Below are 27,404 nucleotides of genomic sequence, written 5' to 3'. Positions count from 1 at the left end.
GAAGATGGCCCTGGGCTAACATCGGTGCCCATCTTCCTCCACTTTATATGGGATGCCGCCACAGCATGGCTCACCAAGCAGTGCGTCGGTGCACGCCCGGGATCCGAACCAGCGAACCCCGGGCCGCCGCAGCGGAGCGCGCGCACTTAACCGCTTGCGCCACCGGGCCGGCCCCTGGATGAACTTCTTAGTTCCCAAAGTTTAATATAACTTTAGCAAGATAAAAAAATATATATACATATATTTTAATATATATGTTTATACATATATATATATAAACATATAGAGTTGTAAAATTAACTAAATGGGTGAGTGCCTGAGAGTTTGATAAATGACATGTTAAAGTTCATACTAGGGACATTCTACATTCAGTCTTGGATATAGAGGCTGAAATTGAGAATACTGACTTTAAAATTTGAATAGAGAATGCATTAAGTGAAATAACATTTTATCAACATGAAATCCAAATATTCTTTTTTTTTAATAACAACCTTGTGGAGATATAATTCTCATACCATACAATTCACCCATTTAAATTATACAGTTTAGTTTTTCGTGTATTCACAGAGTTGTGCAAGCGTTATCACAATCAACTAAAACATTTTTATCATCTCATAGAGAAACCCAGTACCCGTTAGTAGTCACTCCCGATTTTTCCCCAAACTTCCACAGCCCAGGGCAACCACTAATCTACTTTCTGTCTCTATAGATTTGCCTTTTCTGGACATTTCATATAAATGGAATCATGCAATATGTGGTGGTTTGTGACTGGCTTCTTTCACTTAGCATAATGTTTTCAAGGTTCTTTTGTATTGTAGCGTGTGTCAATACTTCATTCCCTTTTATTGCCAAATAATATTTCCTTGTATGAATATACCATATTTTATTTATTTGTTTATCAGTTGATAGTCATTTGGATTATTTCCACACTCGTGTACAAGTTTTTGTGTGAACATATGTTTTCATTTCTCTTGGGTATATACTTCAGAAAAGAATTGCTAGGTAACTGTTTAGCCTTTTGAGGAACCTAAATATTCTTAACTTTTGAACATTTGAAGTGAAATATTTAGATGAGCATTGCAAGTACAGACAGTTTTGTAGTAACAATAGGTATATATGGTTCTATCATTAGACTACATTTATTTTAGTAATCAGTAAGCTGTTTGTAAAGGATACTTAAAAATTTTTTTCATCATTTCAGTGCTCATTTTTACAATGATTTTATTATTGAGTTGGTACTTTGTTTTACTTCGCAGAAATACTCAAAAAATTTGGCTCCTAATTATATCCTTTATAACACTGTATTTAACTGTTAAATGATGTTTTCATGACTTTAATGCAGGTCATGTTAAGACACGTTTGGGATGTATACTTAGGGCCTCGTCTTATGAAAGTAGGCAGCTAAATTCTATGTGAGCAGTGTTTTGGAGGGTCTTGAATCTTCCTAATACAGACTAGGAGTATTATGTTAATATTTGGGCCTGTCAGTACAGTAAAACATGGGCAAATTATATGCAATTCAGAAAATAATGAAAAATAAGAGAAAAATGGAAGAGATATTGGAAAGAATAAGTTAGTACATGATTTGACTAAATTTTATAGTTAAGAGAATGATGGAGGGAATTATCAACTATTTGTGAATTTTTGGAGAATATCAGTGTCATAAAGGAGAAAACTTGGTCCCTAAATTACTGAAAAAGGGAGTTGTATAGTCTGAATAAAATTAATTTTTTGAATAGTGAAAGTTATGAAATTATGTATTAACTTCTCAGGAAAAAGCACTTCTATTTTGGTTATCTAAAAACTAAACTGAAAATGTCACTGTTATCTAAAAACAAAACTTTAACTTATACTATTATCTACATCTAAAGTAATGATAACACTCTTGAGGGGCAGGCCGACAGGATAGCCTAATGTACGTCTTGAACATCTATTCGGGTTTACCTGTGAAAGAAATCTGCTTGAAACTGAAAATGCTCTTGACATTTTTAACTTATTTTTGCTCACATTGGACTTATAAAAGAAATAGTATTGACTTTTGTGAGCTGTTTTCCCACTCTTTAAACTATATTTAGTTTGAAGAAAGTAAAGATATTTTCTTCTGAATTCTGGCCAAACACGTAAGAACAAAATACCTAGCAGGAAGTACGCTAGGCTCTCTCTTTGCAATAGTTCTTTGAAGTAGATGTAATTAATCCCATTTTACTGATTCAGAAACTAAGACTCAACAGACATACTGGCTATGTGTTGAATAATACAGTGAATTCATAAAACAAATACAGAGCAGTAAAAAGTCCATGTAATTAGCAGCTTTCTGGGTTGAAGCTCAAGTGTTCTAGTTCAAAGATGGGAAGTTGTGGCCTAGGATTAGTCAGACACAGCTTTATGGATAAAGTGACTCTTGGGCCTGTATTTGAGGGAATATAGTACTTGAATTGTTGGAAGAGGAAAACAGACTACGTCTCAGTGGCATAAATAGCATGAGCAAAGATGAGAAAAGACAAGACTAAACATGACATTTGTTAGGAAATTTTCTGCCAGTCTCTTTCAGTTGCAAGTAACAGTAACCCACTAAAACTCAATTAAAAAGGATAGGTATTTGGAAGGCCTCAGAGAAGTCTCAGCGAATATAGGAAAATCAAAAAAGCAGGTCTAAGGAAAAGAACCTGAGATTGACCGTATTCTCATCTTCTCTCTCTCAGGATCACTCAGCTTCTCTGTACGTCTGCTCTTCCAACATGTTTTCCAATCCACTTTTCTGTAGCTTATATATTCTTAGGCCCACGGCTTTTATGATCTCCCACTCAGCAACAACTTCTCCTGTTTCTATTAGTTAGAATGTCTATATCAGAGAGAATCTGATTAGATCATAGCATCTTTTAGAGACAGCTAGCACGTCATAGATTTTTAACCAGCCATTGTCTCCTTGGGTCACATCTGGTTCAGACAGCTTTGATCACGGCAGTGGCGTCATATGACCCACTGTTGAGGGTCAAGGATTACCTCAATAGCAAGAAGTCCTATCTGGTAAATTAGACTGGTAAAATAGAGGAACCATGAGTGAAGGATAGGGAAAGCACAATGGATTGTGGTCCAGACCTTCCTTATTCCTGGATGGGGATAAAGGGTGGAATTTTACTTTCATGAAAACTGTTATTTAAAAATTACTTCAAATCAAAGATCTTTTTTATTCCTGGTAGTCTAGTCTATCAGTGATGCTGTATCTCTCCAAAATTTTTCCCTCCCTCTCTCCTTCCCTTCCTCCCTCCCTCCTTCACTCCCTTCCCACCCGCCTCACTCGCTCTCTACCCCTTTCATCCCCCTAGCTCCTCTTTCCCTCTGTCTTTCCTCATCTAGTCCTAAAGATGAGGAGAGATTGGACAAAAGTCTTGAGTTATCTGAGGTTAAGAGAAAATAACAATAACAAGATATGCCCAACGCAGGTTCAAGACTTAGCCATTATATGTGGTATGTGAGGAAGTGGATTAAAAGGTTTTTTTCTCCTGTATTTTTAAAATATTTTCTGAATTTTATAAAGTGAGCACATACATTTCTATTTACCAGGAAAATCAAAATATTTTGTGGTAATTTAGATTTGGGCTAAATTATGTGGAGAATAGTATGAAATGAAAAAAATTGAGAGAAAATTAAAAAATGAAAATTATCGGAGATGAACTTTTATAAGGCAAAGACTGTGACTGTCATTTTTATATTCTAATAACTGTCATTATATAATTTTGCAGATGATCAATAATAGTTGTTAAATGAATTTATTGATAGATTAGCTATTTCAGTACAAGAGGCAGAGAGAATAAATCCTTCATCTCTAATAATTTTTCCTTGAAATTTTAGCAGAATTCTCAAATTTCTCATTGTCTTTAACTTCAGTAGTATTAATTTTTAAAAAGTATTTCTTCTTTGGTTAAAATTTATATATAGTTTTGAACACTCATCTCTGTTTCTCCTACGTTATTGCAATATGAAATACCAGTATGTGGTCTTTATAAATATTAAAATTTACAAGTGTAGGGGCCAGCCCGGTGGCATAGTGGTTAAGTTGCACGCTCCACTTCAGCAGCTCAGGGTTCGGATCCCGGGTGTGGACCTACGCACCTCTCATCAAGCCATGCTGTGGCAGGCATCCCACATATAAAGTAGAGGAAGATGAGCACCGATGTTAGCCCAGGGCCAATCTTCCTCAGCAAAAAGAGGAGGACTGGCAACAATTAGCTTCAGGGCTAATCTTCCTTACAAAAAAAAAAAAACCAAAAAAATTACAAGTGTAGATGAATCATAAATATAATCATTAGAGAATAATTAAAATGATATAATGTCCTGTATATTATAAAATAATTAAAAATCTGTACTTAGAATTAGATTCTAAGATGGCAATTTATTTTCAGCAGCATTTTTACTTTTTCTTACTAAATGTTTCCATGTTATTCTGAGTATGAGAAAATGTATTACTATTAATATAGATATTCCTAATCATTAACAAAATAAAGAATAAATGTAATATCTTCCCATTGCATATCTAACTTATTTTCCTACTTCTCTGTTTGCTCATCTACATATATTTCCTGAATATATATCCGTATATTTCCATCTCAATTCCTGAATCTATACATCTTCCAATACCTGATATCACAGTGACTTCACTTAGCTCAATATCTTGCAAGCAAGAATCTGTTTAACTCAGCTTTGGTCAGGTTTCCACTGTTACTCCAACCTACTAGACTATAAACTCTTGAGGTAGACTACTTACCTAATTGACTTACCGTTATATCCCAAACATCTAGCATGCTTCATGGTTTAATAAGTGCTTCCTGAAAGGTTGAACATATCATGTTTCCATAAATGGTTAAACTTTATATAGTTTGTGTCACTTATAGGTGAAACTTTCATCTAGGTGAAAGAATTTTGGTGTCACTTTCATCTAGGTGAAAGAATTTTGATCTATTCTTAATTAGCTCAGTATGTAGTATAGAAGACTCTAGCATTTAGGTGGCATCCCAGGCGCCCAGCTAATATAATGTCCCATATTTCTTTGCTATATACTGGAAAGTTAAGAGTACAGGTCCTAGAGGAATTCTAAGAATTTTGTACAGCCACTCTCACTTTAATGGACTGTGTACAAAAAGCATAGATTCTTCTAGTGTAGTAGTATACACACACACACATACATACATACATACATATATAGTAATATATATATAGTAGTAATCATTCTAGTATAGCAGCTAGTATGATTAGGGATTATAAAATCCTCTGTGCTTCTCTATAAAAACTGGGAAGCCAAATAGATCAGTGTTTTTCAAGCTTCTCTGACAATGACCCAGAATATTTCATTTTTTATGACCCTACTATATGGATTTCATGACCCTCTAATGGGATATGACCCACAGTTTAAAAAATATTGTTGCAACTTGGACTAAAGAATTCAGTAAATAGAAATGAATTAAAATTTTAGGGTTGCTAGCCAGTGTTTCCTATGTATTATTTATCTTTGCTTATCTCACTGGAGTAGTGGGTTCTTATGGAATTCTGATGTAAGTTCTAGTATAAAAGAGCAGTAAGATACCAAGGCTTTAGCGTCTTTTTCTATTCTTGAAAGATCCTGTCTGTACAAAGATTGTCATCAGCATCAGTGGAGGGGCAAGGGGAAACCCATGCAAAGAAGTTCTGTATCTGGTCCTGTTCTGCGAAGCCACCTTTTTTTCCTGTTAAATTCTGTCTCTTTAATTAAATACATTGAGAATTTATAGCAGGTATATGTATATGGCCTCTTCTGCCAATAGTTACTAGACCTACAATGTTGCAAATAGAACAAAACTCTTGTGATTTGTGCTAGGGATACTTGGATGGAAATATTTAAGAAGTAATGCAAGATATAACAAGAGAATTATTTGAGGTTACCTTCTAAGTGAATAGTTCAAGCTTTTAAGTGAATTGTTTTTTTAAATAGCTAAAAGCCACCTTAAATAATCTCCAAGTAATTTTAATGTTATTCTCAATATTTTGGTAATGGTAAACATACTCTGTGAAGAAACCATGATAGCATGATAATACTTTCAGTTTCTTCATGGAGGTAACTGCTGACCTAGATAACTTCTTGCACATCAACCATCCTCAAGAAAACTTTAATAAGGTAGTATCTGCCCTAAAGCTGCCAACTCATGCTTTAACAGTTTTAACAGCTCTAGTTACTCAATATGAAGCAAGCTACCTCACTAAGCAAGATTTCAGTGTCAGAGGGAAGAGTATCATTCAGACCAGGACTGTACAAGAGAATTCTCTGTAATGATAATGTGATCACTGTTCAGCTCTTGAAATATGGCTAGCGTGACTTTTAAATTTTATTTAGTTTTAATTAATTTAAATTTAATTATCTGCATGTGGCTGCTTAGTAATGGCTACCCTATCGGACTGTGCAGATTTAGACATTGCTTTTTGGTACGTTTGTCTTTGGTTCATCAAAATTGCTTGCTGTCTAGTTAGTACTGTCCTTAAAAATTGGAATGAAATGTAATGAAAGGACCTGATTTTTTATCTAGTTGAAGATATAACCACACAGAGAAGAAATATTTAAAGTGACTTGTAAATATTGTAATTTGAGTATATGTCCCCACATTCTGAGGACCAAAAGAACTGTGTTTTTACTAACCGTATTCTTGTGTTAGTGTTAGCATTGGTATTGTTATTCTGAGGCTGTTGATTGTGTATTGTGTCATAAACCAAATGAGAATTCTCTGTTAAGTGCTGAAAGTTTCAAGAACTGAGATTTTTGGTTCTTGTGCCAAAAATTTTCAGTAAGTTAAAAGCAAGAACTGCAGATGTAAATATTGATAAGGTACAGTAAAAATCCTATAGTTCTGAGTTTAAGTTGAAAGTGTTGACATGACCTTTGTCATTAAAGAATAAAATACAATTATTTTTTAATAAATTATTTTCTTTGAATGTAAAATCTAAAATGTGACCACTTCCTATTTTTCTTTTGGGGGAACATTGCAGTAAGATAGAATTAAGACTATTTAGCTGAATTATTTTCACCGTTCTACACAAGTTACGCTTTGGTTAATAAAGAAACATTTTTTTAATAAACATGAATGGCCTTTATTTTAATGTCAGTGTTTTTTCTTTGGTTATAATAGTAGGAATATTGAGATATTTTAGTACCATTTAAACTCAAAACTTTCCCAGTGTTTCCAGGATCACCTATGATTTCTGTGCTAGAGTCTTAAAATGTCATTTTAATATTTCTTGTGATCATTTTAAAACAGATTTGACAGAATACTGGCTCTAATACCAGGATTTTACAGTTTAATAGTTATAGCATTGCTATTTTTCTTGCCACATTTTTTCTTTTTGAATATGATGCATTAATTTAAGGCACATAAATAATGAATACTTGTTTTCATTTATTCAACAAATATAGAATAAACAACTGTTTTGGGCATAGTATTCTACTAAAGCTCTGTGGGAAATGTAAGATACTACAAACATGATTTCAACACCCATAAGCCAGCAGATTGTTAGACAAATTTATGTAATTTCATAATTGTAATACAGGATAACATATGATAAGTGCAGTAAAAGAGGCAGTGATAAATGCTTTTCAAAGATGATAAATTTTAGAGCTTTGACTTCTCAAAATTGTTAAGTCACAATACTAAGAGTTTGTATCAATGGCTTCCAGCTTGGGTAATCAGGTAAGCCTTCATGGAGTGTCATTTTCACCTGGGGCTTGAAGAACAGAGAGAATTTGATATGTGGATATTGAGCAAGGGGTGAAAAACATTGTAGGGAAGAGAGCACAACTGGAACTAAGACAAGGATTTGGGAAAGTGTGGTGCAAGAATCAGGTGATGATGACAGCTGAGTTTGATTGGGGAATACTGAGAGGGAAAGTTTTGAGATGTGAGAAAGTCCTAAGGTCAGCCTAAGGAGTTTGAGTTTAATTTTGTTGTTAATGTGGGGAAGGGTGGGAGAGTAAGTATGTGCCATCACAATGATTTTTTTCAAAGGATTGGTTTGTAGGGAGAGAAGGGACAATTAAATGACAGTTCAAGTAAGAGAAAAATGAAAGAATTAGGATGGTGATTGTGGCTATATCTAGCAACAGATGGCTATAATAGATATTAGAGATTTTTTACTTCTGTTATGGTGTATGAGAAGTCTTAAAGTAATATGGTTGCTGAAAATTTAAATTTAATTTCAGAGCTTTAAAATGCTATACATTTTAACAGAAGATAGTCAATAGTCACCAATTACAGAGTTAATTTTCTCCCAACCGCTAGTATGATTATATACTTGCTTTGTAGTAGATAGGGACATGTTAAACTAGCAATCACTAGTTTTAGAAATCATTAAACATCAGGAATACACATGATTACTTACATTTGGAATGTTTGAAATCACCTTTTAAACCTGTCTATATAGGGGCTGGCCCGTGGCCTAGTGGTTAAGTTTAGAGCACTCCGCTTCGGCGGCCCGGGTTCAGTTCCTGGGCGTGGACCTATACCGCTCGTCAGTGGCCGTGGTGTGGCGGCGACCCAAATACAAAATAGAGGAAGATTGGCACAGATGGGGCCGGCCCCGTGGCCTAGTGGTTAAGTGCGTGCGCTCCGCTGCTGGCGGCCCGGGTTCGGGTCCTGGGTGCGCACCGACGCACCGCTTCTCCGGCCATGCTGAGGCCGCATCCCACATATAGCAACTAGAAGGATGTGCAACTATAACATACAACTATCTACTGGGGCTTTGGGGGAAAAATAAATAAATTAATTAAATTAAAAAAAAAAAAAAGATTGGCACAGATGTTAACTCAGGGTGAATCTTCCTTAAGCAAAAAGAGGAAGATTGGCAACAGATGTTAGCTCAGGGCAGATCTTCCTGAGCAAAAACAAAACAACAACAAAAAAACCCTGTCACTATATAGGTTCTATTATAAGCAATTTGGTTAAATTTTGTATTTTTTCAGCCTAGTTATTGATATCACTAGCCAACTAAAGGAGGAGAAGACGTGGTATTTGAGTGTTGGTAGGACTAGGCTGAATTTTTGTGAGCCTGTTTTTAAAATTATTTTTAAGGTTAATATGACTCAGACATATTACACAGATGTAATTTGTATAAATTTAATAGTAACCATAAAACAAATTCCCGGAAACTTGTGTTTTTTTTACAGAACATTATAGCAAGTCCTGGAAAAGTTAATTTTTGAAAAGTTTTCATGCATTCTGAGCAAGGGCAATAATGTCAGAAAGCATATTATAGGTGCATTTTGTTCCCAATCTTGCCTTCATCTATGAGACCTCTGAGAAAGTGGAATCCGTCCAGGGATGCATGCTGGAGCTCCAGAGCTTGGCAGTGGGCTAGTCAAAGTACTATTTAGTGTGTGTTAAATACGATTTTCTTCATGTGTCTCCTATAGCCTGTGTGATAAGGATTGTCAGTATCACCTTTAAATTCTTCAAAGTGTATTTCTGATCTTATCAGTCTTGTAGGAATTAACATGAAATAAGACTATAATACTAAGATTTGGTTTAGTTTAGATAGGTCACACCTCTACTAATAAACCCAAGAGGTTGGGCAGATTCTATTACTATTTTGGACTTATACAGTATAAAATTTTGTATAAAATAATTGAACCATTTTCTAAGGCTTGGATTGGAAAGTGTAACAAGGGGAGATTTGACTAACATATTTTATCTGTATTTTATGTCTGATTTGATCCAGATGTTCTCAGCTAAGGATTCTTAATTATAAATAAATTTAATATTCACAAAAGAATTAAGGCATGGATTTTGCTGTATTCTTTTGGATCCTACCATTTATAAAATTTTGTCATAAATTTGGGAAAAAAATAATTAACAAGATAGTAAAATAGTAGTCATCGACCTTAGAAGCAAGATGTATCTTTCTAAGAAGTCATAGTTTTTGACATTGACTTAAAGGAAGGAAAGAAGGAATCGGAGAGAAACAATACGATATAATTCCAAGTCGCAGCTTACTTTCAGGTAAACTTGCAGGTAAATCGTTCTTCTGGTTCTTTCCCAAGAGGGAATTCTTAAAATTTGAATTCATTTGGTAAGTGGTATACTTAGTTGAACTAGTGTCCCCTTTTGTCTCAAACTTAATTTCTCTTTGAATTTATCCAATTTGGGATTTGCTCAGCCTCTTGAATCTATAGTTATGTCTTTCACCAAAAGTGGGAAATTTTCAAGTATTATTTCTTCAAATAACTTTTTAGCATCACACCCTTTATCCTATCTTTATTTGACTCCAGTGATGTGAATGTTAGACCTTTTGTTGTCCCACACATCCCTGAGGCTTTCTTAATTGTTTTTAATGGTTTTTCTTTCTGTTGTTCAGATTGGATAATTTCTACTGATCTGTCTTCAAGTTCATTGACTCTTTTCTATATCATCCCCATTCTACTATTGTGGTCGTCCAGTGAGTTTTTTATTTTGGTTATTACATTTTTCAATTCTAAAATTTCCATTGATTCTTCTTTATATCTTCTGTTTCATTGTTGAGACTTTCTATTTTTCCGTTTGTTTCAAGTGTGTTCATTATAATTTGTTCAATAATCAGCAACCCATTTATGCTATATTATTAAGAAATAAGCATCGGGGCCGGCCCGGTGGCGCAAGCGGTTGGGTGCGCGCGCTCCGCTGCGGCGGCCCGGGGTTCGCTGGTTCGGATCCCGGGCGCGCACCGACGCACTGCTTGGCAAGCCATGCTGTGGCGGCGTCCCATATAAAGTGGAGGAAGATGGGCACAGATGTTAGCCCAGGGCCGTCTTCCTCAGCAAAAAAAAAAAAAAGAGGAGGATTGGCGGATGTTAGCACAGGGCTGATCTCCTCACAAAAAAAAAAAAAAAAAAGAAAAGAAATAAGCCTCAAGAAATAAGCATCTGTCCATGGTTTAGTAAGCTATCCATTCATTATTAGTGGAAAAATATAGCTGAGAGGAAATTGGCTTTATTACTTGATCTAGAATCTTGCCCTCTGGTTAGCAAACAATTAGCTACTCTAAGCCAATAACATTAATACAGTAGTTTCCAAATTACTTATGATTTTTTATTGAAAAATTATGTTTTGTATGTCCTTTATTATTTTGTGGCTCTTGGTTAATGATAACTGGAAATGTAGCTCCAGAGTTGGTGACTAATTTATTTCTTTTGAACCATCCAGGACAAATGATGGTGAGTCATTTTCCTAAAGTATTCTCAAGGACAGATTTTATATCTGTAAAATAGCTCATTATGTTCTTGATTAAGAATTTTTCCTGTGCCAGATTTAAATTTTAAGATTATTTCTTTTCCTTTGAAAAAATGAGTGTTTAATTGTTATATAGTAACTTTTAATATAGAGAATTGGAAGAGATTGAAAAGTATTAAAAGAAGCAAAAGTCACTCATAATTCCACCATTCTAACATAACCATTGTTGACATTTTGGTGTATTTCTTTTCATTCTTTTTTTTTTCTTTATAATATTCATATGTCTATACCTTTTTTTTTAACAAAATTAGATCATACTGTGTTTATGTTAAATGTGTTACCTTTTTCACTTAACATTATACCATGAATGTTTTCCTGTGTTTAATGTTAGAAAATAAGATTTTTAATGATTATACATTATCCACTTTAGTAAATATTTCAGTTTATTTTTCTCTATTTGTTGGACTATAGAAATTCTTCCCAGATTTTGACAGGGCATCAACTCTTTTAGTTTTTTATGTTGTTAAGTTTCATTTTGTGAGTCTTTAAAGATATTTTAGAGGGAAGTAAGAAAAGACTTAATCTGAGACTGCCTTTTAGATGCTTTTTTTTAAAGCAGAAGTTCCTAAGACCACAATTGTCATTCTTCAGTCTTATTTTTGGCCTGAAAATTTTCATTTTCTTTTATAAAACTTATTCTGTCACATTTTAATTGTTCACAATGCCTGATCTGCTTCTTCCCTTATTTCTTAAATTTAAGTGTTTAAAAATAGTGTCCACACCTTCACATGTTCTAATATTGTTATAACTAATATAGATTATAATAAAATGTCTTAGAAGGTGTTGGAACGGGGAAAATCCCTTTTCTTCTCTTCTTGCTTTCTTATGGCTGGACTAATAGTAAAAATGACACAAGACCAGATTAACAGGAGGAAAACCCAGTTAACTATGTACGTTTTGGAGACCATAAATAAATGATGCTCAGAGAGTGAACAAAGCAGGCAGTATATGTATCTTTTCCACAAAGAAACAATAAACGTGTGAAGAATTAAAGAAACTTAGGTTTGGGGTACGTAATTAGTGAGGAATTTAAGTAGAGTTTAGGCTTGAGGTAGTAAATTAGCAAGGTTTGTTTATGCAGGCTTCTGGGCCGTGAATTCCCCAGCTCTGGTGATAAGAATGCAGGGAGAGCACCTTCCACATGGGAGATTTACTTCCTGCTTTCAGGGGCACAGAGACAGGAGGGTCAGAATGCCCTTTTTGCTTCTCAAGTAACTTCAATTCAAAATAATCAGGATGCTCTTGTGGGATCTTTTGGGGTGGCCTGCCGTGGGCCCCAACAAAGGAAAGAGTGAGGCCAGACTTTTATCTCTGACACTTAACACCTTTTGGCCACGGCAAGTTATTAATCTTTCTGTCTGTGTTTCCTCATCTGAAAATTATTATTATTATTATTATTATTGATGATGATAATAATACTCTTGGAGTTTACTTGGTATGATTAAAATAACGAAGTGAAAATACTTAGCATAGTGCCTGATATAACTAGTAGGCTCTCAATAAGTAGTGTGGTGATGGTGGAGTTATAATGGGGGTTATAAGCAGTAATAATACTGTCAATAATAGTAGTACTATATTTGATACATAATCTCATTTTTTTCTATAATGATGTTAAATTTTAGGTTAACTCACTTCTAGCCTGACCGCTTGATGTAGCGTGACTCCTTTACTCATTTTTTTAAACTCTATTTCTTTTTAGTGGTTCTTCCAATCTTGTAGTTGTGGTGTATTTGGTCCGGTATACAACTTTGAACATATTCCTTTTGAATTGTCATGTGTTTCAATATGTCTAGTTCATTATCAGTTTTATTTTGCCTACCATAGAATTAAACAATTTCACTAAAATTGTTTCACTGAAAATTTGGTACTGTATTTTTAATTCCTTCCAGATTATTCAATATATAAACAAAAATTCAAGGGTAATTAATAGTATCAGCATTTAAATATCTCCTTCATCCTAACCCTCAAACTAGTTTTTCACTTAACTAGTTCTTTTAGAGCTTATTGATAAGAATGTAAAGGAAAACAATCATAGTTGTGACTATGGAAAATGTCTCTAATTCCCGCTTATGTTTTGTATTCAGTTCATTGAGCCAAAAATATTGAGCACATACTATGTATGAGGCTAAAGAGGTAAAAAGAGCAACTTTGTGGAGCCTATCAGTGATTTTATAGTTTATCTTAAATATAACTGCAACATTATTGAAAAGTTTAAGCAAGGAAGTGACATTATCTAATTTATATTTTTAACAAAGATTACTTTGTGAAGAATGGATTTTACCAGGGAGGGTGGGGATACTAGGGCAAGTTTGTAAACCAGATCAGCTAGGAATGGTTCCAGTAACCTATAGAGCTGGGATTGGCAAACTTTTTCTTAAAGAATCAGGTAGTAAATATTTTAGGCAGGCCTTATGGTCTCTATTGCAACTACTCAACTCTGCTATTATAGTGCAAAATGAGCCCCAGACAATACAGAAACAAATAACACTTTATTTACAAAAAATAGGCACCCTGCCCACAGGCCACAGTTTGTTGACCCTTTGCTCTAGAGGAAAAGTGTTAGTGACATGGATTAGGGTGGACCTATGGACATGGAAAAAAGTGGATCGATTTAAGATTACAGTAGAAGCAAAATTGAGAGGACTTGGTAATGGATTGGATGTGGTGGGTCAGGAGGATAGACATGCTCGTGTTCATCCCCCACTAGGGGACATCAAGTACATGCCTTACATCTAGGGTTTAGTTTTACGACTTGCCTCCTGGATTAAAGATACCTAAATTTTTCCATCTGATTTGTGTTTGCATTCCCTGAGTCAGATTGCTGCCAACTTTTGCAAATAATTCTCTTTATCTCCTGGTTGATGTCTCTATTTTTTTCATAGTCTTCCTTTCTGGCTGGGCCACAGAGTCATTTGATTAGATTTTGCTTAACTTTCATGCCCTGTTTTGGTGGTGGGATCCCAGCACTAAAGTCATGCTAATGATGTGTTATAGAAATAAATTTAGAGGGCCAGACTAGAGTGAGTGAAATTGTGAAAGGTGGGTAGAAAAGTGGAAACCATATGTGTAGACTATTTCATTTTAAGAATTGTAGTTGAAAATGAGAGTAGAAAAAATCAGGTAGCAAGATGGGGATGAGTGGTCAAAGGAGAGTTTTTCGTTGATTTTAGGGCTGGAGGATAACTGAGAGGAATCCAGTAGAGTGGAGATGCAGAAAAGGAAGGAAATGACCAATGCTATAAAGTCCCTGACAAGTTATGGAAAGGTAATAATACATTTAAGAGAATGAAGGAAGGCCACCTCCTCCATTTTAACAGGAAGGAAGGGGAGGATGAGTACAATGTCATTAGGTTTTAGATTTTCTAAGAGGAAGAAAATTGTTTTTCTACAGTGTTGTAAATTCAACATTTAGTTCCCTCTAACCCCCAACTGGCAGGTTCCTAATTATTAATGTCAATAGAGCCAAGCATTCTGTTCTACAATTACCTTATTTTGTTCTTATTCTTTTCGATTTCCTCTTTAAAACAAATGAGAGAAAAGAAGAGAGAACTAAGTATGCAGGGGGAGATTGAAAAGGGGATAGTAGATAGATAATTAGATACGTCACTTAAAACCTCCCCAACTAGGTGATTGACTCAGCCTGCCAGGGTCAGGGTATGTGGGGTGCAGAATTAGGAGGATGTCCTCCATGAGAAAATGAGATCTAATTTGAGGATGTATTGTGCAATGGCTTGAAATTAGGAATTGAAGACGAGGGAAGAGTGAAAGGGCCTCTTTTTTACTTGAAGCTGAGGACTCAGATTTTGAAGTCACAGTAAATAGGACTGCACAGATGGCCATGTTATTAAGAAGTGGTGTGAGACATATATCCTTTAGACCAGTGGTTTGCAAACTTTTTTTAAAAGCAGTGGGACCCTTTCTTCAAACAGAATCTCACGTGGAATCCCAACATACAAAATAGATAAAAGAGGACCTTTGATGGAAGCAGGTGGCATGTGGGCTAGAGCCATAGCCTCTACCTCTTCCCCTCTTTGCCATCTTTCAAGGTACTTTAAAGATACCCTAAGACTCTGCAGAACATTTTGAAAGGTAATTTCTAGCAATAATAAACCTTTAGAAATCTTCCCTTTTTTGTTATTTTAACTGTTATTAATACTAGCACGTGATAAATCATTCAGGTGATAGAAAAAGATATATAGTGAAAAATAATTCTACCATCCTAGATTTCAATTCCCCGGTCCCTTTACCCAGAAGTAAACACAATTACCAGTTTCTTATATATTTTTCCAGAAATATTCTGAGCATACAGGCATAAGAATATACCTTTTCTTTATTGCACATGAGATCTTGCTATTTCTATTCCTCCCTACATTACTCTTTTCATTAACCAATTATCTAGTATAGATTTATGTCATTCTTTTATAACAGCTGCATAGTATTCTATTAAAGGAATATACCATAATTTAATAATTCCTTATTGATGGAATTTTTTGTTTTTAAAAGTCTTTTGCAACTAATATGTTGTAATCAATATCCTTTACAAGTATCTTTACCCATATGTATGAATATATTTCTTAGATAAATTGAAAACTTTTGAACAGGAGAGTGATAATATTAGAAAGGCAAACTTAATGTTAGGGTGATTGGGACAAAAATATTTTTGCATAGTGTTCACAAACACTTACCCTTATTTTGTTCTTGAAGTGTGTTGTTTCTCTGTTAGGTTAGCTCTGCTTCTTCCCATTGAAAGGGAGTTTTTATTCTAGTTCACGAGACATGTAATACTTGGCATCCTTCTTTCCTTGGCTTCTGAGTGTATGTGGATATCTTACATAGAATGACATGACTTCTGTTTGTTACTCTGCTTTATTTTCTCAATCTGTTGTGCATTGACCTCAGTTACTATCCGGAAATGTCTTAGAAATTCCAGTTAATTTTAATTGTGTTTCTCAGTTAAACAAAGTTTTAGGTCTTTTTGCTTGTTCTTTGGGACCCCTTGCATTTGTAGATGAAAGGATCAATTAACCAGAGATTGTCTCTCTTTTTATCCTTCTAACCTGTGTATCCTTGATCGCAATTTCTAAGTCTAGTCAATGTTTAAATTCATAGACTCTACCTATGGTTTAGTTGATCCATACATGTTAAATCTTGCTCAAATCTTCCTTTAATATTCTTTTATATCTTTTTCTCATGTCTTAGGGTAACCTCTTCCTCACAGATATCTCATTACAAAGGAATACTTAAATCCTTTGGATGGAAAAGAATACTCCCCGAATAGATTATTTACTGAGCAGTATGAAAATCAGTGCTTGGATAATTTTCTCATCATCAGGTCTCTTGAGGTATAAATAAGGCAAGTAAATCTTTACAAGATTTAACAGAATTCTATAATTTAGCATGATATACATTTGGAGATAGAACTAAGGCCCATGGAAGGGAGGATAAGGAAAAAGTGAAATTAAATTGTTAAATATTTTAATGCAATGTGGAGGTTTTTGTTTTTTTTATTCTTTTTACCATCAAGTTGATAAAACTCTGATAGGGACTTGAGGGCTAGTTTAATTCAATCATCATTTTTCAGATAAGGAGAAAAAGTATTTAGGGCTGTCTGAGACTTACTCCAGGTCACAGGCTGCCACACAGAGCACCTGATCGCCAGCCCACTCTTGTTTTGGGATGTGATTGTTTGACTGTTTACAGTGGTAGTGAAAATGTGTGAAGCGCCAAAGGAAATTGATCCATTTTATGTATTCAAGTTTTAAACCACAATATACTATACTTAATGACTTGAAGTAACTATTTCTGAAAATGTAGATAAATAAAAATTTTGTAAATAGAATCATTGTCCTTCAAACATATTATATTCGGAGAATAATTTTGTCTGCTATCTAATAAGGTATTTCTGCCTCATATCCTATCTCTCAAAAATCCCTTAACAGAAAAATTTTTGTTTGTTGCTTGGTTTTTGTTTTTGTTTTGTTTTGGTTTTGGTACTTATATCTTGAAGTGTTATTTGTCCACATGTTCAGTTGCCTGGAAGTTATCTAAAAAAATAGTTATATAAAAACCTTTGTCAGAACTTTTAGAAAATAATAGACCTGCTAAACCAAAAGAAGCAGCATAGTGACTGTCTCCTGATATTCTTCCTAATTATAGTATTTCACTTGAGATTACATTGTAAGGAAAAGCAACGGTTCACCAAATCTGCTTTTGTGCTTTGAACTCCCACAGAAAACTTTTGGTATTGTTAGCAAAGATAAAGACACTCTTTAAGAAAACTCATTCCAGGAGAAATATCTAAATAAAAATATCTGTTTTTATGTCTACTTTCTGAATCTTTAGTCTATTCTATAGCTACTTTTGATGCTAAACGAGTCATGCAACTGAAACACAGGGCAGCTGATCATGTTTACAGTTCTTAGCCAACATGTCTTGCCCTTCCCTATTTGCACCTGTTCAGGTTTATACCTAGCAGCTGTGAGTGTTCATAAACTCTATAATTACACAAAAAGGAACATTTGATATGCATGAATTTGAACAGTATTATCATTAACAACTGATCACTGAATCTTTTTGAAGTATATAGAATCATCATGCAGGGAAGAAGTTGGTTGTGGTAATTCTGATTTTTATCTATTCTCAGAATTGTTACAGGTAAATATCGTAGTAAAATACAGTAACTTCATGTTACCTAGTATGCGTAAGCATTGTGATATGTCTTAATTGCGTATCATACATTATTGATTTTAAGCAATTAGGACAAAACATAAAATAATAAATTCTACAGGTCACTAAAGATAGGTTGAATATAATTTTATCATTGATTGCAGTGGCAGTAAATCAGCTTGAATCCTCTTATTATAGTAGTTATATAGAATTATTACTTAACAAAGTTTTGGTTAATTGCATTCCAAGTAATACAGTTTTTGATACTTCAGATCAGGATCTCCCAACCTTAGCACTACTACCATTTTGGGTCAGGTAATTCCCTGTGTGGGGATGTCCTGTGCGTTGTAGGGTGCTTTAGCAGCATCCCTGGACTCTGTCTATGCAATGCCAGTAGCATCCTCTCAGTTGTGACAATCAAAAATGTCTCCAGACATTGCCAAATGTTTGCTAGTGGATGAGGGGGTATTACAAAGTCATCCCTGGTTGAGAACTACTAGTTTGGATCCAACTACTAGTTGGATCATGGGAAAGATCTATAATGAGTCAAATCATTTATAATCCCTTCATCATCTTCTGCACATTTTTCTCCTGTTGTTCATATCAACAAATTTACTTTTTACTGTAGTGTTGTATCTTAATTTTCAGTTGTAGTCATCTTTACCCCACCCAGTTAACTTTGTAAATAAAGAATTCCTAAGTTATACGTTAGAAACTATACTCTCACAAATGGCCTTAAGCTAAAAGACGGTAGCTACTAATTGATATTCTTCCATAGGTGAGTGTGTTGTGGATGGGAGAGTGAGGTGATTATAATCTGTTTGTCTTGACCTTGTGGTATCTGGGCTGTTTTTGGCCACAAAGAATCAGTTGGTTGGTGGTGATTTGGAACCTGAGATGAAGACAGTATTCTTAACACACAGGGTCAGAATGAGAGGCTGTTATAGGAATGTGAGTGTCAGATCTGCCTGCTCTAGCCAGAAATTTGGTAACAGAAATTTGGTAATAGATGATTCTTGGGTACCTGATCTGTTTTTATTTTAATGAATACATTTTTCTTAAATGATCTGAATAAGTGAGTTTCTATCAATTTTTATGTAGTATGCTTGAATACTGAATAACTCATGTGATCATAATGATATTTTTTCAACTGAAAATTAATGTATTTTTCATCTATATTTGTGTTCCAGCTTATTTTGAAAGTTTTAAGGTAAAACACCTTACTGTTGCTATTTATGTAATTGTGAGGCATTTATTTTTAATTCTTAACACAAAATCTATCTGGCTAAAAAATGTAATACTATGCCAAGCTTATATATAACCTATAAATAGATATGACTCTGAAATATTTACTAGAAATGGATAATCTAAAAATATCTTAAGCTTTCTTTTATTGCCACACATACACATGGGTAATTGTATACACAGATGTTCATTCATTTATTAAAAACAATAGCTGACAATTATTGAATGCTAGGTACTCAGCACTTTACATGCATTATCTCATTTAATCCTCCCAACTACATCTTCGTATTACTCCTGGAAATTAAAAGTTTACTGAAGTTACAAAATTTATACAAGGTCACAGCTAATAAACTCCAGACATAGTTTTTGAACCCAGATAGCATTTGTTATTAAAAATGTGTTGCTGACACAGTGTAATCTGAATCTTGATTTCTTCAAAGTTTGTGCCAAACTTTGTGTTTTTTGTTTTTCTTCTTATTTTAAAGTAATTTTAGACTTAAAAAACAGTTACAAAAACAAATACAGAGTTCACTATATTTTTTTACCCAACTTCCCCTAATTTTAGCAATTTGTATAACCATAGTACAATTATCAAAATTAGAAAATTAACATTGGTACGGTACTGTTCACTAAACTACAGACCTTATTAAATTACAGACCTTTTTAACTAAACCTAGAGACTATTAACTAAACTACAGAATTTCACCAGTTTTTCCATCAATGTCCTTTTTCTGTTCCAAAATCCAACCTAGCATCCCACATCACATTTGGTTGTTGTAGCTCCTTAGTCTCCAACCTATGGCAGTTCCTCAGTCTTTTCTTTTCTTTCATGACCTTAACCCTTGATGAATATTAGTCAATTATTTTGTATATGGTCTCTCAATTTGGGTTTGTCTGATGTTTTCTCATAATTCAACTGAAGTTATGTGTTATTGAGAAGAATATCACAGAGGTGATATGCCCTTCTAAGGGCATCAGAGGATACGTGATAGTGATGTGTTTTATTACAGGTGATATAGTTTTTCCACTGTGAAGTTACTCTTTTGCCCTTTTTAATTAGTACATATTTTGGAGGAGATACTTTGAAACTATGCAGATATCTTCTCTTCAAACCTTCATCTACTGCTTTAGCATTCCTTGGTGCACATGTATTTTAAACCTTCTTTGAATAGTTCTTACAATATAGCGATCCAATGATTTTTTGTGGATTTTTCACAGTTGGAAAGGCATTACCTTCTTACCTTTTAAATTTCAAGTTGATGGCTAGGATTCCTACCAGAGCTATGCTTGTGCTTCAGCAGGGGTCAATAGTAAATGATATCTTAATTCAATAATATTTAGCTTAAAAAGAAAATTTTGAAAAGCCAATCCTTCTTAACTGAAGCATGAAATAATATCCATTCTAGAGTAGCAAAGGCTAGAGTGGATTTGTTAAAATTTCTTTGTAATGAGAAGAAGGATATTTATAAGATGAACATGGAGTAGTTGACCAAATTTGGGTTTACTAGTGCTAAGAAATACCTATTAAAACATGGAAAAAATTTTTTTTAACTCAGGGCCAGTGTAAGAGAAGCATACTTTACATACAAGGAGAATGCTCAGCCACCTAAGAGATCATACTGGTTAAAAAATATATGTGTAAGGGGCTGACCCGGTGATACAAGCAGTTAAGTGCACGCACTCTGCTGCGGTGGTCCAGGGTTTACCGGTTCGGATCCTGGGTGCGCACCAACGCACTGCTTGTAGAGCCATGCTGTGGCGGCGTCCCTTATAAAGTAGAGGAAGATGGGCACGGATGTTAGCTCAGGGCCAGTCTTCCTCAGCAAAAAAACAGGAGGATTGGCATCAGATGTTAGCTCAGTGCTGATCTTCCTCACACACACACAAAAATAGATATATATCTAAGATTAAAATAGTTAAAATAAAATAATACAGGAATAATGTATATAGTAGACTTCTAAGGAAAATAGCTGCATAAGCATATTTTTTAAAAAGTTAAACCCCTTCACGCTTAAATGAACAAAAATAACCAAGAATAAAAGAGAAAATTGCACTTTTACTGAAGCTAAAAATGGCCCCTGACCTCATGCTACTAGCTCTAGTTCTACTCTTTCTTATTGCCAGGTTTAAATTTTATTTTATTTTTAAACAATGATATAATAAAGAATTTACTGGTACTTTATTTCTACAGAATAGATTCTCAAAAGTAGATTGCAAGATCCAAGTATATGTATATTTTTAATTTTAATAAATATTTCCAGGAAAAATAATCTCCATTGAGCAATATGTAAAGACTGCTCATTTTGCCTTCTAGATTTTCCTTACTTTAGTCTTGAATCAAGTTATATCAACAGAAAGAAATAAACCTAGAGTTTATAACTTACTATCCTATAAAAGAGTAATGACTATTATTTATTGAGCTCTTATATGCCAGATACTCAGCTAAAGTGCTTATCTATATTATGTCACCAAATTATTTTTGCTGTGGAGTACAAAAGCAAATTCTTCAAAAAACCTACCATTATTTAAAAAAATAATAATATATTTATTTTTGTTTTTAATTTTTCTTTTTGTGAGGAGGACTAGCCCTGAGCTAACATCTGATGCCAACCCTCCCCTTTTTTTCTTGAGGAAGAGTGGCCCTGAGCTAATATCCGTGCCCATCTTCCTCTACTTTATATGGGACGCCGCCACAGCACGGCTTACCAAGCGGTGCGTAGGTGCGCGCCCGGGATCCGAACCTGCGAACCCCAGGCCGCCGCAGCAGAGCATGCGCACTTAACCGCTTGCGCCACCAGGCCTGTCCCCCAAAAATAATAATATATTTAAATAGTACATTTTAGAATTCTTTCAGACAATGAGGTTACCAGCTATAAATTTTAAAAAATAGCCTCTTTCTGTAAACTCAGTCTAGGTAAAGAATACACATTTTTTGTGTTTAGTGAAATGATACTTCATGGTGAAAATAGTTTGTAGAGAAAGATGTCAGCCATGGGCCTTGCCATCAGACAGCCACATGTCTCAAAACTCATTAGTGACTGTTTGATGACCCAAAACCTGCCCTTTAAGCATTAGTTCCAGGTAGCCATCAGTACCAACTATGCTTTTCCATGATAAGTGCTGATAAAGAGAAAGGAAAGTTCAGTAAGAATATGGACACACTCATTATAGCAGTACCGTCATCTATAGAGGTAATTGACAGCAATACCAGAATATAAAGAGAAGTTTTTAAATTGTATGTGATTAGAAAACTCATTGAAATGGTCTTACTAATGATGCTGTGTGTCAACTTGAGATTACCTTTACCATATGTATCTATTTTATGAGAAAAATCATCTATATACGATACAGATTCAATCAACATTTAAACATTAACCTTGCATTATTTTAATTGGTCAATATTTTTGAATGAAATCAAACTATTTTGCTTAGAAAATATATAGTAATTATATGAATTGGCCATACAATTCCATATAGAAATATTTTTATGGTTAGATTATTTAAATGGTGAAAGTTTACTTGTGGTTGATCATAAGTTCATTTATAGGTGAGCAGCATCTTTTTGTGTTTCATCCTATAAATTGTGTACTCCTTAAAGCAACTGTTAATTTCACGATTTCCTTGCTTAATTGTGGGATCAGTATATGCAGGTAGTATTAAAATGACCAACCTCTTCTAGATTAAAAACTATTTTTTTTATTGAGATATAATTGACATACAACATTAGTTTCAGGTGTACAACATGATTCGATATTTGTATATATTGCAAAAAGATTACCACAATCACCACACATAGTTACAAATTTTTTTTCTTGTGATAAGAACTTTTAAGGTCTACTCTCTTAGCAACTTTAAATTATACAGTACGTACAGTATTATCAACAATAGTCACCATGCTGTACATTACATCCCATGACTTATTTATTTTGTAACTGGAAGTTTGTACCTTTTGACCCCCTTCACCCATTTCTATTCTAGATTTTTAATAGCAATATAAAGTATTACAATAAGACCAATGTAAGATTGTACCCAAAATAGTTAAGCAAATTAATAAAGATGCTTAGAAGTGGTTCAGTCATTATAAATAGGTCATACTAAGGCCATTTTGAGACCACAGTTTAAACGTGACTATAGTAAAAACTCTAAAATATATTTGTCTTTTTTGGGGAGCTCACTGTATTGGAGATTAATTACCAGGTCAGATTCTTGGATGCTTAAGACCTACAAGCATATTGCTATCTAGATTTAGAAGACAGGATTATAGGCCATTCAAATGTGGTGGTATTTTCTTGATTCATTAAGATAATATGGGTATTATGTTGTAAGTGAATAGATGATGAGTTGATTTAGAAAGAATAAGAGATTAATATGTTAATTTTCCTAAGGTTGTGGCAACACACATATGTGTGAAGTTACTATATTCAAACTACTATTAATTTTTATTTTGATATAAGGAAACACTGCAAGTCTATTACAAGAGGATTTGGTATACTTAATATTAAACTTATTTCATAAATTGGTATAGTATATTTTTATTCTATATTTTATCTTTCTAAAGAGCATATATTTCTAAACTTATTTCATATTTTTAAAAAGAATGCCTAAAAGTTTGACTTATTTTAAATATGTTTAATTCTTATGAATAATCTTGCTGTCTAAGATAAAACTGAGAATTAACATTTTTCTCCCTCTCAGATATGGAGTCTGGAGAACGATTACCATCCTCAACAGCCTCCTCTACTACACCAACTTCATCATCTGTACCTTCTGTGGCTTCATCAGTTTCAAAAGGCGGCCTTTCCACTGGAGCTGCTTCTCTTAGCTCTACAATCAACCCATGTGGTGAATACCCTTTATTAACTCAATTTTAGAATGCTGGCTTTTTCCTAATTTGCATTCATCGTGTTTTATTGAACTCTGAATAAAATATTCTCATTACCTCCACTGACCTGTTGAACAATGTCTAAGTTAAACATCAAGTCTCTGCCTTTTCTGGATTTTATCAGTACACTAGAGTAACACTGGCTATTCCAGGCTTCTCATGCTTACTAGACGCTCATCTTAATGTCTTAATTTGATCATTTTAATTAATGAATTAATGCATGCAAAATCTTTTAAAACAATAGGCCCATGAGGGGTGAAGAAATACAAAGGAGTTCTTGGTGGTAAGATTAGGTACCAGTGCTATGGACCCTTTGCCCTAAATTTTCTTCCGGTATTTGAAATGACCTTCATCAAACTCCAACTACCCCAGGTCACAGATGTATACTAAGGAAGATCGTTTACTTGATGGAAAATATTTTAAAAGTTTAGAGCACGAAAAGTTTCTCTTAAACATGAACAAAGTTTATATTGCTAAAAAGAGAGCTTTATTTCAAAAGTGAAAATACCCTCAATTTTGATTAATTATGTAGAAGGTATTTTTAATTACCTCCCAAAATCTCTCTTTGCCCCAACACAGGTTTGGTAGAATACATTCTTTTTACATCATTCCTTTATCATTAGGAAGCTTTTTAACCTTAAATATTTTTAATTTATAGATTATTTCATATGGTTATAAGCAGTAGACCTAAATGATATTTCACTTTTTCAAAATTATATTTGTGATTTTGGGTACATGAAATGCATAAATATGGAATGTTTGCTAACAAAATACCCTAGAAAATTGTCAAATATATATTTGTTCAGTTATTTTAATTTTTTCTAATCAGTGCAATGATAGGAAGGATGTCGTTTTGTCACTGATTTATCAGAACAATTTTCTGAAATTTTCTTAGTGATTACAAAATAACTAAAATAATATAGCATTACACTTTTCAAAAAATAAATAAAATCCCTGTTCTCCTGCACTGTTTACAATCTTGGTTAAGTCATTTAACAACTTCATCTGCATTTCTCTTATATATAAAATGATGGCTATGTATAAAATAATGAATGCCTTTGATGATATACTGTGTTCAAAAGTAGTGATGCCACAATTGGCATTTTACCTTAAGTTACTTTGTCTAAATGATTGCACACAGTTGTACTTCTGTAATTTTTTCCTGGTTTTATAACTTCTTCTTTCCTTTGTTGTCAACTCCTTTCAGTGTATTCTTCCAATCTGCCATCTTACTTTGTATTTACTTATGAATCAGTCTTTAAAATATAGAGTGTTTCTAGAGAAATGTCGTTTTTTTATGTTGAAGATTTCAGTAGTATCCCTGAGTACAAAGCCTAAAGTTTTCTAGACACTTTCCTGTCACCTATTTCTCACTTAGTTTTCTGAATTTGTATCATGTGAATTGCTTACAATTCTGATTAGTCACATTTTGGGCACTACTTTTTTTAGTGGCAGTTGCAGAAGGGGTGAGGTACGCTGAGTTGCTGAATAACATCAGAAATTTCCTTGTCCAGAAAAGAATTCATTTTTATTAAAACTACAAATTAAAAAGGTTTTAGAGTTTTTATGTTGATGCTTACATTGAATAAAAGTATAGTTTATTTCTATATTTATTCAGAAATATATCACTTATTAACACATTATACTTTAGTACCCACAGCGTGAGTTTTTTCACTTTCTAAGAAAATGACTTTTTGTTTTTAACTTTCACAGTGTTGTAGTTTATGTTTAAAATAAAGCCTTGTAGTTACTTAAGAGAATGCTCAGTTGTCCTGCATAACTCAGTTGATCATATTTTCTTGTTTTCTCTTGTTTAATTGTTTTTGGTCTATTCATTGTCTGATAATTCTCTCCATTTTAAAATAAAATCATAGAGTGATAATGGGCCTGGCCTCTTTATCGTAAACAATTTGAATCTCCTCAATTTTTTCGATGTACAGAGATAACAAAACAGAATTTTCATCTTTAAAATGTCAAAACCTCAACAGTTCTTTAATAGTGCCTTTCAGGACATTCTGCTGTTTTATATAGTTATTTTAATTGGCCTTTCTCTGTCATCTTCATTAATTTCGTATGTCTATGGGAATTTCTCTGAGTTACAAAGGATGTAATTCAAAACTGCTCTCAAACTTTGAATGATCAACTAATTTCTTTTGAATTAACACTTTGCCAGAGTCTGGGATTATACCTGCCTACAAGTTAGCCTGTTACTATTATGGATGCTGGCAGAAGACATAAGACTCTTGAGTCAGAGATTTTACTTATGGCACAGTGAGTAGCAAGAGCATCATGCTGGCATTGGCTTCCCATGTCTCCCAAGTCCCACAGGGGTGACACGGAGGGGGCTGGGTTGGATCTTATACATGCAGTGGGTTTGGGTCACAGCTGAGGAATACTGAGCTTGGGGAATCCACTGCTTTTAGAGTAAATGAAAGCAAACCCACTCTTTGTCTGGAAGGAGATGTTACCTCGTCCTTCAAAGTTGCTCACTGTAAATGCAATCCTGAGAAATGGCCTGGTTAAACAGTAGTCAGTGCATTGTGTTGCATACCCAGCAATAATATGCAGGGACCTTGGAGGATTGCCTCTCATAATACACCTTTAATTTTATTATAGTAACTTAGGTAGAAAATAACACTGCAGTAAAGATTGATTAATCTAAGGCTGTCTGCAGATATGGGTTTTGTTCCTCTTATCAGAAGAGTAATATTTCTTTTCCCTTTAAGGTATGATTTTTTAAAAATAACTTACCTACTTTAAAAATAATTTGGGGCAGCTTTCAATAAATATGTTGGCACAATAATCAAAACAACTAAAATATCAAAAAATAGGCTTTAAAAAGTAAAAAGGTGTTAGCTGAAGAAAACCACTGATGCTGAACAAAAAACCTAGTGAACTAGCTTCTGAGAATATAAGGAAAACATAATGGTTTACAAGGCTCCCATACTAGTGCTAGTATGTGTATCAGATCCTCAGAAAAAAAATAAACGTTTTTCTAGCCGTGAGTGATGTGGGAAATATGTTACCAGAACCTTTGTGTAAAACGCCAAATGATGTACAATATCCTGTATACCAGTTTCACAGATACTCAGACTGTTCCACATATTGGCTCTGAGTGAAAGCTGAGAGAACAGTATTTAAGCATAGTTCCACAATTAAACTTAACAGAATGGATTTGAGATTTGTGGTCATTTGACCTAATACAAAGATGGGACTTTGAGAAATTTCGATGATAGTTAAGCTGTGCCAGGGACCAGTGGGTTTCAATCCATTTTTGAGGTAGAACCCTTCATACATAGCTTATAAAAATTCTGAATATGTAAAACAGATAA

At 34.0% G+C, this 27,404-nt stretch overlaps 1 protein-coding gene across 16 annotated transcripts in view; it reads left to right on the top strand.

Moving 5' to 3' along the window:
* BAZ2B (bromodomain adjacent to zinc finger domain 2B) overlaps positions 1-27,404 on the top strand; it is a 383,461-nt gene that overhangs the window by 225,334 nt on the left and 130,723 nt on the right. For all 16 annotated transcript variants that reach the window (XM_058549063.1, XM_058549049.1, XM_058549051.1 and 13 more), the window contains one exon: positions 23,886-24,032. In XM_058549063.1, the coding sequence (XP_058405046.1) occupies positions 23,888-24,032 (145 nt within the window). In that variant the 5' untranslated portion in view covers positions 23,886-23,887. The remainder of the gene's footprint in view (positions 1-23,885; positions 24,033-27,404) is intronic.

This window comes from Diceros bicornis, chromosome 10 (assembly GCF_020826845.1).
Source record: "Diceros bicornis minor isolate mBicDic1 chromosome 10, mDicBic1.mat.cur, whole genome shotgun sequence".
NCBI classification, from domain to species: domain Eukaryota; kingdom Metazoa; phylum Chordata; class Mammalia; order Perissodactyla; family Rhinocerotidae; genus Diceros; species Diceros bicornis.
Note: the sequence above shows the minus strand (reverse complement) of the source record. Positions and strands in the feature narration are given on the sequence as shown.